The sequence below is a fragment of the Temnothorax nylanderi genome, unplaced genomic scaffold (genome assembly GCF_030848795.1).
Source record: "Temnothorax nylanderi isolate EJ_2023f unplaced genomic scaffold, tnyl_v1.0 TNYL_tig0044_pilon, whole genome shotgun sequence".
Taxonomy (NCBI): Eukaryota; Metazoa; Arthropoda; class Insecta; order Hymenoptera; family Formicidae; genus Temnothorax; species Temnothorax nylanderi.
This window is the reverse complement of record NW_027249106.1, coordinates 160,432-173,854: the sequence shown is the minus strand read 5'-3', so window position 1 is coordinate 173,854 and position 13,423 is coordinate 160,432. Positions and strand designations below refer to the sequence as shown.

General features: G+C 35.4%; 2 protein-coding genes across 4 annotated transcripts; one reads left to right on the top strand and one right to left on the bottom strand.

Annotated features, from left to right (window-relative positions):
* Positions 1-109: 109 nt before the first annotated feature.
* Positions 110-10,755, top strand: Prp4k (Pre-mRNA processing factor 4 kinase). 3 transcript variants are annotated; one of them, XM_071704750.1, is made up of 16 exons: positions 111-279; positions 469-639; positions 737-986; positions 1,432-1,615; positions 1,679-1,946; positions 2,059-2,704; positions 2,800-3,144; positions 3,246-3,331; positions 3,433-3,579; positions 3,656-3,809; positions 3,901-4,153; positions 4,830-5,068; positions 5,428-5,628; positions 8,369-8,443; positions 8,995-10,495; positions 10,569-10,755. In XM_071704750.1, exons 1-13 carry the CDS (start codon positions 275-277, stop codon positions 5,626-5,628), a joined length of 2,949 nt encoding a protein of 982 aa, XP_071560851.1. In that variant the 5' UTR covers positions 111-274; the 3' UTR covers positions 8,369-8,443; positions 8,995-10,495; positions 10,569-10,755. The 3 variants fall into 3 exon arrangements, with proteins under 3 accessions (XP_071560852.1, XP_071560851.1, XP_071560849.1); XM_071704748.1 differs by having other exon boundaries at positions 1,432-1,946; XM_071704751.1 differs by lacking the exons at positions 4,830-5,068; positions 5,428-5,628; positions 8,369-8,443 and having other exon boundaries at positions 110-279; positions 1,432-1,946.
* LOC139771754 (inositol monophosphatase 1) lies at positions 10,068-13,298 on the bottom strand. The gene is made up of 6 exons (XM_071704757.1): positions 12,934-13,298; positions 12,222-12,355; positions 11,573-11,832; positions 10,802-10,907; positions 10,566-10,717; positions 10,068-10,441 (listed from the first exon to the last, which is right to left on the bottom strand). Exons 1-6 carry the CDS (start codon positions 12,991-12,993, stop codon positions 10,335-10,337), a joined length of 819 nt encoding a protein of 272 aa, XP_071560858.1. The 5' UTR covers positions 12,994-13,298; the 3' UTR covers positions 10,068-10,334.
* Between the last annotated feature and the right edge of the window lie 125 nt (positions 13,299-13,423).

Here is a 13,423-nt window from a genome sequence, read left to right as displayed (position 1 = left end):
GAACGTGCTACGTAGTACCAATTTGTGCACATAGAGGCGCCAGTGGACTGCGAGTGGATTCCAACCGAACGCGGGCATGCTACTCTCAACTCTCAAGCTTTTCTCTGTAGATAGCGACAGAACTTGCAAAATGGCGTCTCACTGAGAGATTCGTGTATTTGTGCGTTCGCTACAGATCGTTGCTGATTGTGATCGTTGTAATCATTTAGATCATTGGAATTGCTGTGTGTAGTGATTTTATGTTATATCTATTAATTATTTACTAAACTTTATCATGGGGTAAGTGTATTGTATACGAGAACTCAATTTATAATATTACATTATCAACAGAGAGAGGGAGAGAGAGAGAGAGAGAGAGAGATTTGTCCTCGATTTGTTGAAAGAATGGAAAAGAATCCAACATTCTCTTTCCAATCTTTTTATGAACAATTGTTTTATCAAGATACTTATTTCGATATATAATTGTAGCACGTCAGATTTGGAGGGTGCTGAATGTAAGCAAGAACCCTTGGAATTAGATTCTGATGCAGATGGAGTGATTGATCAAAGGAAGAAAAAGAAGAGAAAACATAAGCATCATAAGCATAAGAAGGAAAAATTAATTGAAAAAGACGACGAACGATTGGATAAGCAAGAAAGGTAATATAACTTATAAACTAGCAATCATATATATGCATTAATGCGATAAATGCATTGAAATCAAAATTTAAATTTATAAATAAATACCTTCTTATAGACGGAAACACAAGAAACACAAGAGACAGAAAAAAGATAGAAATATGGAGAATGGTACCATGGAAGAGAAATTGATCTCCAATGTGGTACATAAAGGAATTGGTATAAATGGGAAAACAAAAACTTCCGTATTGGAGGTTGTTTCTACAGAAGAAAGTGAAGATGAAAAATTGGTTGATCTTGATTCCGATGAGGTGGATTGTACCATCATAGAAGATGATATTGATCTTGAAGAATTAATGAAACAAAAGGTAGGCAAACATGTGTTTCGGATTAATTGAAGTAATAATATGTTATATGCACTATGTATATTATATAGTCTTTAACTAGTTCTTAATTATGTATTAAGTATTTAAAGAGCTGACATAACGCTGACAAGTGAGAGAAAATATATATATGAAAATTAAACAACTATATATGTTTATACACACACACGCACACATAGTTATGTTTAATTTTCCGAGTTGTAACAAATTGAAAAAAGTGCTTGCCTTTTGCTGCAAAATATGCTGTAGCATATTCTGATGTGCGTAACATGATGTTTACTAATGTATGTTATCATTTTCACACGTATCACAGCATGTGCGTTTAGTACATAATTCAATTATTGTAAGATTGTATTGAGATTATGTTGAGATTGTGAGGCATCTCATGTGAGTATTTGAATCTTTATCATAGTTGCATTTGTATGTATAGGAACGATTGCAAGCGTGTTTAGTACAATATCTCTCGGATGAATCCGAAAAGGGCGAGAACCAATGCAAGGAGTTACAAGGAGAGGAGGAAGAAGAAGAAGAAACAAAAACAACAATAGAGACACCTGATGTGATACTCGTAGAAGATGATAGCGATACTGATGATGTACCACCAAAGAAACGAGGTAGAAGTAAATCAGACAGTAGAGAACGTAAGAAAGTGTTAAAAACCGAAAGACGTGTTATAGTTGATATGACTAGAGACAGAAAAACCCGCGAACAACACAAAGATAAGAGAAGAGATTTTGATAGGAAAAGAGACGAGAAAGTCCGCCTTAGAGAGGAAGGGAAAAGAGAAGAAACTCGAAGAGACGACAGATCTTCACGAAAAACTAACGAAAGGCAGAAAGAAGATACGAGAAAAGACGAATCCAATAGAAAAGTAGACGATGATCTACAGAGACGTAAAGATTTATCAAGAAGAGACGAGACACGGAAAAGAGAATCAGACAGACGGTAAGTGATGAAAATTATAATTCGTATTATTGCTTGTCTCGTTTGTTATTTAATGTCATTTATTGAAAGATATAGTTATTAATATATTAATAATTTATATGTGTATGTACAGAGAAGAGAACCGAAAACGAGAGCAGCCCACCCGTCATAGTTCAAAAACTCATAACAACGAGGCGAAAAATTCAGATAGCAAGAGTCGCGACAGGCTGGAAAGTCGCGAACGCCAAGACAGCCGAGATCGTCACATTAGTCACGATCGACGCAGTCGTGATAGATTATCGAGCAGAGAGCCTCGCCGTCATGCTAGTCGCGACAAGAGGGACAGTAAAAGCAAAGATCGATATGGAAATAGAGAACGACATGATGGTAGTCGCGATCGACGAGACGCCCGGTATCACGACCATCGAATTGAAGATCGGTCTCGCAGTACCGCAAGAAGATCACGTAGTCCTACTCGAACCAGATCGGAAAGAGAACGAAACGATCGATATAAGAGGTCCAGGTCTCCTTCTCGAAGTCGCAGAGATCGAGACAAGCAACAAGTCAGGAATTATGTTAGGGATCGCGAGAAGGATAGAGAGAGAAATAGCAAGCGAGAACGCAGCGATAAGTATAAGGATTCTTTATCGGAAGGTCTCAAGATAGAACATTCGGATAGCTCGAGCGAAGAGGACATTAAAGATATCGATATCGAGGAAGAAGAAGATGAAGAAGCTATTATAGAACGTCGACGAAAACAAAGAGAAGAATTGCTCAAAGTAAGTAATATATATTCTCGTCGTAGTGTATCATGTATAAACATGTGTATATGTATATGTTGTTTGATTATATATATATCTTTTTCTCTCTTCAGAGACTAAGTGGACCAAATGAAGATTCAAATATGTCTGCCGACATCAATGTAGCGGGTTCTCCAGAAAGCCAATCTAATATATCACAAAAATCTGTAGAGATACCATCCCATAACAATGAATCCGTTTTGGAGAGCCACACTCCACCACTGCCCACAGAGAAACTAGAGTCTCCGCCTCCAGCCAAAAAGAGAAAGTCTAGATTCGAGGATACGTCGTTAAATGAGTCTGACAAAACGGGGAATATCAAGACATCTGAAAGGTTTAAACAGGAAGAAAAGCAAACTTCAAAAAAATCCAATGAATGGGACATGTTTGCGGAAGCAGATAATATCGAAGATTTTAATGTATGTTTTCTTTCATTTGACTTCTCCTTATTTATATATTTATTTTGTTCATTTATCTCTGGCAATTCTTATTATTTATTGTCTGATTTCTTATTATCCAGAGCCCTACACTTGAAGGAAAACGTCAAGGAGGACCTGACAATCCTAGTTTAACAGATAATTGGGACGACGCCGAAGGATATTATCGGTGAGTTACATATTACTTCTTCGTCTCGTGTTATTGTTTTAATTTAAAAGTCATATTAAAAAGCTTGAGAACTGATAATAACGACGTAATCTGATTCTCAGAGTGCGCGTTGGAGAAACGCTAGATGCGCGATACGTAGTCTATGGATATACGGGACAAGGAGTATTTAGTAACGTAGTGAGAGCAAGAGACAGCGCTAGAGGAAATTTGGACGTAGCTGTAAAGATTATAAGAAACAATGAAATAATGTAAGCATTAACCTTTCGTGATTTTTTTAATCCATCGTAGTACATAATACTACTGTTACCCTTTTCATTCTTACAGGCATAGAACTGGTTTAAAGGAGCTAGAAATTCTTAGAAAGCTGAACGACGCTGATCCAGAGGATAGATTTCACTGCTTGCGTCTATTCAGGCATTTCTTTCACAAAAATCATTTGTGTATGGTTTTCGAACCTTTAGCTATGAATTTAAGAGAGGTACGTACACAAGTGTTTATCGTAAATAAGATTTACGATTTAAAATGATTTAAACAGTATTGCGACAATCATGTTTGTTGGGAAATCGCAGGTTTTAAAGAAGTATGGCAAAGACGTTGGCTTACACGTTAAAGCGGTAAGGTCGTATACGCAGCAACTTTTTCTAGCACTAAAGTTATTAAAACGTGCGAATATTCTACATGCTGACATCAAACCGGATAATATTCTAGTCAGTGAAAGCAAACTAGTGCTGAAACTCTGTGATTTTGGTTCCGCATCGCACGCCCACGAAAATGAAATAACACCATATTTAGTTTCAAGATTTTATCGTGCGCCCGAAATTAGTAAGTATTTTATTTTGTTATGGAATCTGGTTATTATCACTCGCTCTTTCTCTCTCTTTCTCTTTCTTTCTCTTTCTCACTCTCAATATATATATAAGAGGAGAAAAAGAGAGAGAAAGAGCGAGTGATAATATTCATATATATATATATATATATATATTATACACAATTTTGTTCCATGTGCATTCGGAAAGCAACGTCGCGTCTTACCACGATTGTTTCCGATAGATGCAGATATCAAACATGTAACATTCTTTAATTAATGATACGTTACATACGTTAGCATTATTAATCTTCGACTGATGGTTTATATTTTGCAATGCCTGACAGACAATCTTAGCAAATCATGTACAGCAATTTGTCAAATATTAGCTTCGGCTTCTTCGTTTCGCGCTGTACTTAAACCAAAATAGGTAGTTACGATTGTAACGATATGTATGTGCGCGCGCTCTCATCTATAAATGTATACGCATATGTGCAATTGCAAATATTTAGCAATGAAAAACTTGGAGACATAATATTGAATATTATTATAACATATATTATTTCATTCAAAATCGAAAAAAATATTACGATATGTGTGTTATAAATCAGTTTAAGCATTCTCGACATTGAAAAAGCGATAGAAATTGTATCTGAGATGTTTGGAATCGAAGGTAACATCGTTATTTTCTAGTTCTTGGTATACCATATGATTTTGGTATTGATATGTGGTCCGTGGGATGTACCATATACGAACTATACACGGGAAAAATCATGTTTTCGGGAAAAACGAATAACCAAATGTTAAAGTACTTCATGGATCTAAAAGGCAAAATGCCAAACAAGTTAATTAGAAAAGGATCGTTCAAGGATCAGCATTTTGACAGCAACTGCAATTTTCTGTATCACGAGGTTGATAAAGTTACGGAACGGGTGAGTTTATTTTACTTAATTATTTTCCACAATAAAGTCTTAGGCCCGTATTCATAGTCGGATCTTATTTCAAGACTGTCTTAAGTAATGTCTTTTAAGATGCTAATACGGCTCTGTGATTGGTTCATAACACTTTAAGTTCGTACTTAAGACGGTCTTAAATATAAGATCCGACTATGAATACCGGCCTTAGTCACGCAACGCTGCGCTGTAAGTAATGTTACCTTCTACATGTCACAATGCCCTACAGAAGAAATATAATATGTCAGTTAATAACGCCATCCGTAATGCTCTTGCGTTGCATTTACGGGGGGAAAAAAAATTACCGCAGAGTATTTGCTGATTAGTGTGCTTTCCAGGAAAAAATCGTCGTAATGTCAACATTACCAGCGACTCGCGATCTCAGCGCAGAACTCGGTGGAAATTCTTTACCACCGGAACAAAATCGCAAAGTTGGACAACTCAAGGATTTACTGGAACGAACATTGATGTTGGACGCAGGGAAGAGAATCACTGTGAATCATGCTCTGGCGCATCCCTTTATACAAGAAAAGATATAGGTAACCCTGTCTGGGGTCCTTTAGCTTCGAAAAATTCACTGACGTAACTTTGTAAAATGATGCCGTTAACAATCCTTTCTATTAATGTTAAACGTCACTTGTGGTAGAAAAGCGCGGTATGTCTCTCTATTTCTCTCACTCTTTCTCTCATTCTCGTTCCTTCCCCTTCACCTCAATACTCTCGTTTTTTTACATATAGAATATCCGTATTCCCTCTTTTTTTTCTTTTTATTTGGCAGGAAGAGGCGGTGCAAAAAATTGTCCAAGTTGTTTCGTATAATATAAGAATTTTGCAAAACAAAGGAAAAATAGAGCAAATGTATTGTTGCAGAAAACCGTATCCTATGGAAAGTACTGTACGAATCCAAATAAATATTATTTAATTGCGTGTAATTATTGTTAGATGGATAGAGAGTATAATATTTTTATACTCGATATAATAATTGTGAATACAATAACGAATAAATTTCACTATTATATATAGATTATGTCTTTAATATAGATTAGTCCGTGTTGTAACGCGTATCTGGAAATAATTCGAGTTATAGATGCCAATTTCCCTGTTTATAAAATTAAACCTGTCGATTCCTATAATTATGTTATTTAATAAGAAAAATGAGGATAAAAAAAGCAACGACCGCCTCTTTCAGCATGAACTGATATCGCTTTCCTTTTTCCAATTCTCCTACTTTAAAGAACAAAACGTCCTTATAAATAGCATCCTTCATAAATTGACTATAGATCGTGCGTTCATGTGAAATTGTACGTTACGTATTCCCACAAAGCGAGAAGGATTCGTATATATAAAGAACTGTAAGTCCCTTGTGGATCACACATTGTTCGATCCATTTTAGAGTATCTCATCAGCGAGCATACGTGCACATACAGCATTAGAGAAGCCTTAGTGGCAAAGAAACCTGTTTTAATTGGAAGATAAATTGTATAGCGAATAGGTCAGTTATATTGAAATAAAACGACACATGCTTAATACAATGAGAAGAATAATCTGCATTTTGTCTTTTCAATCTTAAATCATGAATCAATATATTCAGTCTAAGTATTTCTTATAGTATTTGTATTTTTCTCTCTTTTTCTAGTTCTCTCTGCCTCGGTTCTTTCTTCATTTCTATCTTTGAAGTTTTAAGAACGTTCCATTAAACACATTTAAATCCCACTTTATAACAGCGATAATACAATATATAATAAAGGTGCGTTCTACTTGGGCGCTCGTGAGCATCATTCTTGCTTGTTTAACATTTGACAAATAACAAGGATGAAATGATTCCAAGAGCGTTAGGAGAGCGAAGTGGAACGCACCCATAGAGATAGATGAACGTGTATACATATACACATATACATATACGGGTGTGTGCATATATGTACAGATTTGAAACAGTATGGTCTAATAACTTACAAAGGAGAGGGTTGATGAAAAAATGTCAGATGAAAGTTGTAGGGCTCGAAGGGGGCCAATAGACGATCTTATTAAATTTTTGGTCCGGAGCCCATGTTGAGGCCAGTAGGGCCCAAGTCAAATTTTTTAAATAGAAACCCTATTTTTTTATTGTATCATCGTTTTCTACTAATTAATTTGAACAACTTTTGTCTGAAACATTTTTTTTTCATTTGCTTAATATTTTTTAAGATATTCAAAGAAAACTTGGTAATTTTTTCAATATTTAGCTTACGATATCTCGATAATTGCTTGTCGGTGGGAAAAGTGGTTCAGGACTTTTCGACTTGATTTGGTCTCAAGCATATGCTGTTGCAAGAGTACCCAAACTTTTTTGAATACTTGTGTATACATAAAAACTCCAAGGAGATGTATACACAATTATTTAAAAATTTAGGATACTATTGCAACAGCATATGCTTGAAACCAAATCAAGTCAAAAAGTTCTGTATCACTTTTCCGTCCGACAAGCAATTATCGAGATATCGTAAGCTAAATGTTGAAAAAGTTACTAAGGTTTCCTTGAATATCTTAAAAAATATTAGGCAAATAAAAAAAATGTATCAGACAAAAATTGTTCAAATTAATTAGTAGAAAACAATGATACAATAAAAAATAGGAGTTTTCATTTAAAAAATTTGACAGGCCCAACACGGGCCCCAGACCAAAAATTTAATAAGATCGTCTGTTAGCCTCTTCGAACCCTACAACTCTCATCTGCAATATTTTTTCATTAATCCCTTTATGAGTTATTCGATTGTGCTGTTTCAAAAATGGGACATCCTATTATATACATATAATAAATATATTACATGTGCATATACACGTTTTATATACCAGCCGATAAATATGTTTAATAGTTTACCAAATGTAAACGCATAGTCTTGTGTACAACAATGAAAAGGAATGCTTATCTTACGTTTCTATAATGACATATGTAATTAAATATATTTATGATAAATGCTAAATAGAAGTAAAAATGTATATATTTGCACTACGACGAAAAATTTTAAGATAAAGGTGGTCGTCAAGGTATTATATGTGAAATAATATAACAATTATTGAAACATTACATGTTGCAATATGTGTTAAATACGAGTCTTATTGCTCTCTGCGAGGGTGGCATTGCTGACTTTCTCATACTTGTTGCGATCTCTTAAAATCAAACTCAAACTTGAAAATTTGGTTGCTTATTTGAAATTAAAAACTGAATATCGATGCTGTTGTGAATGGTTCACGGCATGATCTTGAACATGACAAGATTGTACGAGACTGCTTATGTTTCAGATGTGTCTTCGATTCAAATCATCGTTAAGTGCGGCCGGACCTTTCAAGGGCCTTTAGCGCCGATCCCGTTACAAGGTATTCATGGGGGATTGCCTGGGATACTTTAGCACATCCATTTTTCAATATATATGTTCAGTACAGTTTAATGATGAAGTCATAAGCCGTACGAAAATAGTCCGTGTTTTGAAAATGCTCTGTCTAATGAACTTTTCATGACAGTATAGAAATTTTATTCGAGGCAAAATATAATAGAATTTTAATCAAGTTTTTTAAGTCTCTTATATATAATTGCATAATTAAACACTTACTAAATATTTATAAAATTGCGCTTTTCTGAAGATGACTTAAAAAATAAAACATTACAAACATCAAATCAATAGTCAATACTAACATGCGGTACATACACGCGTTTTAGTATTTTGTTCAACGAAAGGGACAGTGTAATATGAAATATCAATAAAATCAAACTGACGTAAATAAAATAGGATATATTAAATAATATATATATATATATATATATTTCTCGGGAACGTTTCAATACAGAAGTAAAAATAAACTATGAAACTACGATTAGAGAGAGTATATGTATCGTTCTAATTGGCAATTTGGTAATGTTTCACTTGTAGCCCTCCCTGTGAGGAGGGGAGGCAATGGAAGAGGTGATGAAAACGATTGATGAGGAGGAAAGGAAAAATGCGATGTACTTGCGCCTACGTCGTGTCTACTGCGTAAAAATACGTGCACTGTCGCTAAACAGTTCAACAAGGTTTATGCAACGATTTAACTAGATTTATATCCGCGCGCTAAGGTTTCTCTTAAAATTACTTGAGATTACAATCGAGGACTCGTGTAAGTATGTATACAGGTAAAGTACATGATTGTGAAAATTTCGAACGACATTACAACAAATATAAGCGATACACTTGTATCTCTTTCTTTCAAAATTATTTTAATCGAAAATCAAGTTGTTATTAACTACAAAAGTATTAAATATTTATATATTACTAATATTTGCGATTTTTTTGAGTTTTCAGATATATAAAGTCCACGCTCTATGAAAATGAAAAAGCAGATGTGATAAATACATTATTTTCGAAGCACTCACTCTTTTTCTATTCCTTTCTTTTTCTCTTCCCCTCTTCTCCTCTCCTCTCCCATCTCTCTTTCATTTAAATACTCAAAAAAAGTATGTAGAAATATTTTAATGTGAATAAAACTTAATAAAGTCATAAAAATATCTTTTTTTTTTCTTCAGAATAAAGTTGTTTTTTTTCCTTCGATTTTAGAAGGTATATCTTATCTTCGCTTGAATGCGCGAGGTTCACACATGTAAGACACAAGATATGTATAGCAACAAGCTATGTATCAATTAATCGAAAAAATATACGAAATAGAGAAAATAAACAATGATTCTATTACGCATTAATATATTTCCTGAATTTTTCTTAAAAGTTACAATATGATTACATATGTATGTGACATGATAATTATATGTATATGTACAATATGTCATGAAATAAGAACGATAAAAGTTAACACCACTTTTGAGTGTCTGAGATCAATATGCTATATTATTTTTATATAATTAATATATGATTCAAAAAAGATTTATTTTCTCCATCTATACATATAACAATGTACATACAAAGAAAATTATTATATATACAGAGTTAATTTTATATCATATGTAAGTCATAAGTGAATAAACTCGTCAATTTATTTTTTAAACTATACAATTCAGATATTTCAAAGAGGTTGACAATTTCATTGATATTTTCTGGATAAAAATATCTAATCTGGATTGAAATATCTAGCAATATACATTCTATAACGACCTAATTTGAATTTACACTTTTTTTTTCTTTTAGACATTAATATATTTTCATTATTCTTAATGATCTCTGATCCGATCGGTAAAAACATAATGATTTTTCTTCATCTTCCATATGTTGAGTTTTCAAGCTTCTTAATCTCGCTCTGGATAATACTGGATTAATATTTTGGAAAGTTGTTGAGCTAATTCCATCGATGATGCGCACAACGTCCTTCTGCTCATCACGTCAAATGGACCTCCTTTTAACATAAGAGCGAAATGAATTAGACGTGCATTATTTTGGCATCTATCTTGTACATATTATTATATGTATTATTTGGCTGTGATTTGATTGACGCGTATTAATGTTTTGCAACTGTTTACCAGCTGGATCTATCGATACACCGCCGGCTTCTCGAACAATAAGATCTCCGGCTGCAATGTCCCACGCATGTATACCAAATTCAAAAGAAACGTCAGCACCACCAAGAGCCACCATGCACATATTCAGAGCTGCTGAACCAAGCGTTCGTATCCTGTACGATAAGTAAATAAATCTCTTTGTGAAATCTTTCATGCAATCTTTCATCATATTCATATAGCTCGTAAATATGTCTTACCCGTGAACACGTGCCGTAAGGAGCGCTATATTTTGCAAGACTATTTTCAATTTTTCTGGATCTCTACTGGTTCCCATTTCTACCATTACCAGTGCCTTACGCAATTCTGAAGTAACGACCATTAATTAAATTAGACAAAATGATTAGAAGAAGAGTTGTCGATTTATATATATATGCCATAATTGGTTTATATATATTAATTATAATTTGTCATTTATCAAAAGATTTAAATAGTCGCGTATAGTGATGATATGAAAAAAACATTTTCAAAATTTGATGCAAACAATGGAATAAACAATGGAATTGGAACAATATTATACATATATAATTAATCGACTTGGAACATTAATTCTTTGATACATTAGCCTTTTCGACGCTGAATAAAATCATATCGTAAAATTCGCATTCAAGTGTTTTATTTGTTCATCGTCTGAAAATGTTGGTTTTATATAAGGCGATTTTTGGCGATCGTTTGGTATGGTTTGATACATATGTACCAAAGTTGCTATCGGTGGTTGCTATTGGTGCTGGACTGCTGGTGCAGTTTGGTACACTTTGGTTGCTTATACCAGAGTCACGCAAAAAATCGCCTACAGTGAGATTACTTGCACTACATTTAATCAAATTTAATCAAAGTATGAATATAGACATACAAAAGATTTGAAGGGGATGAAATAAGCTCTAATAAATCACGTATTTTGAGCGATTCGAAACGCCTATGTACAAAGATGTAACTTATTTATTCCTTATTAAAAATAGAGGACGATTTACCCTTTTCGTCGGATACATGAATTGGGGCGCCATTGAGAAATGCGCCCTGACCTTTACGAGCGGTAAAAAGTTGCTCCAAGATCGGGTTATACACTACTCCTATTTCCGCTACTTTATTAATAAGCAGCGCAACTGAGACGCACGTGTGCGGTAAACCGTGAACGAAATTCATCGTCCCGTCGATAGGATCGATTACCCACGTTGGAGCATCCGTCAATTCCACTTTCTGTCCCGAGGCAGTGCTCTCCTCGCCGATAAACCTGCATGCCGCGTAAAATGTTTACTTTGGAATATTTACTTTAGATGTCAAAATAGCTTGCCTTTTTTTCCTTTAACTTTTGCTATCGAGGCAATTTTAATTTGCATTTAATTTCCTCTACAAGTTACAAGATTTCGCGGCTATATTATATTGTTAGACAAAAAACGTTACGCTGCTGTTAAACGTTACGTAGAATCTTGCAAAGTTTATTTTATTAAGACTGTGAGATTAATGTAGATAAATATTATCGATGTATTATCTATTCAATTGCTATTGCAACGTATGTGAGTCTAGAATCTGAATACTTTATTACTTTCAAGAGTTTCAAGTTTCATTGAAAAAGACGCAAGTCATGAGTCGAAGGCAATAGCCAAGTTTGATTTAACTTGCCTGTGTTCGGGATATCTCGACGATATTCCGTCGATTAAAAGTTTTTCTACCTCTTGATCCCATTTCGTGACCAAATCAACGTCGCACGATTTCGTGAGCACATCTTTTCGTTGCGAAATCTTTTCCCTGATGATCTGCAGGTAAAACATATAGAGCACAATGAAATCTGTTTCAGAGATTGATATATGTATCCTATATACATATCTATCGATGTGTGGCAATTGCCAAAAGCTGGATGCTTGGTAATAATTAATATTATTGATTCGCCGCACATTTACTTGCATGATTGTGCGCGCGCGCGCGCGCGCGTGTGTGTGCGTGTGTGTGTGCGTTTGCGTGTGTGTACGCACGCGCGCGCGCGTACATATTATGTATCAATGTATTTCCGCTTTCGCATCCTGTGATTCCTGTGCAGTGTGCAGGAATCATCACGCGATTCACGCGCACTATATCGTAATCTCTCATATATATGTCTATACCAGCAGTGCCAGCGCAGTGACCAGCAGTCAGCAGTCAGCACACCACGACAATTTCGCTTGCGCCAATGCGCTCCAGATCTTGTAAAATATATATATCCTAATATCTGATAAATTTTAATAGCGACATAGCTCGTCACTTATACATTCTCAGAAGCCAAGCCAGAGTGAACTCGCATATAGCTGGTCGCTTTTCGTTTAGTTTTTAGTTTTAGCAGTTTAGCTGGTCGACTTACCGAGCCAGCTTGCTTCACGAGTCGCAAAATTTCGATGTAGCACTCGTCGACATTCGACATGATTTATCCGACGTGAGAAACGCTTCCGACTTCTGAGAGGCCTACCTAGTATATGTAATAATGTAAATGGAATTCCGTTATCATGCGCTCACAGCTCGCACCCCACCCCACAAGTGACCACTGCGCTCTGCGCCGCGAATTCACTCTTCACTCGGTCGCTATGTGCTATCACCGACTGATGCAGCTGTGAGGCCTGTGAGCTGAGCCAGCTGATCGCAGATTACTCGCCGATACTGACTGTATTTGCGACACTCGGCAGTCGGCTCACTCGACGACAACCGCGCGCTGAACCGCGCCGAATCGGTACCCACCGGCACGACCACATATCGAACATCAAGACATCAAGCCAAGCACCGACGACTCCGACGGCCGTCCCCGACCCCCGTGTAATGGCCAGAATGGCCTCAGATCAGATGGCTTCCTACAGTTC

Excerpts from the sequence above, each read along its gene's own strand:
- Prp4k (XM_071704748.1), top strand. Across the intron at positions 3,580-3,655 it reads ATAAGAAACAATGAAATAAT|GCATAGAACTGGTTTAAAGG; the intron begins GTAAGCATTAAC and ends TCATTCTTACAG. Across the intron at positions 4,154-4,829 it reads TTATCGTGCGCCCGAAATTA|TTCTTGGTATACCATATGAT; the intron begins GTAAGTATTTTA and ends GTTATTTTCTAG.
- LOC139771754 (XM_071704757.1), bottom strand. The coding sequence starts at position 12,993 with ATGTCGAATGTCGACGAGTGCTACATCGAAATTTTGCGACTCGTGAAG. Across the intron at positions 12,356-12,933 it reads TCGTGAAGCAAGCTGGCTCG|ATCATCAGGGAAAAGATTTC; the intron begins GTAAGTCGACCA and ends TTTTACCTGCAG. Across the intron at positions 10,442-10,565 it reads TGTATCGATAGATCCAGCTG|GAGGTCCATTTGACGTGATG; the intron begins GTAAACAGTTGC and ends TTATGTTAAAAG.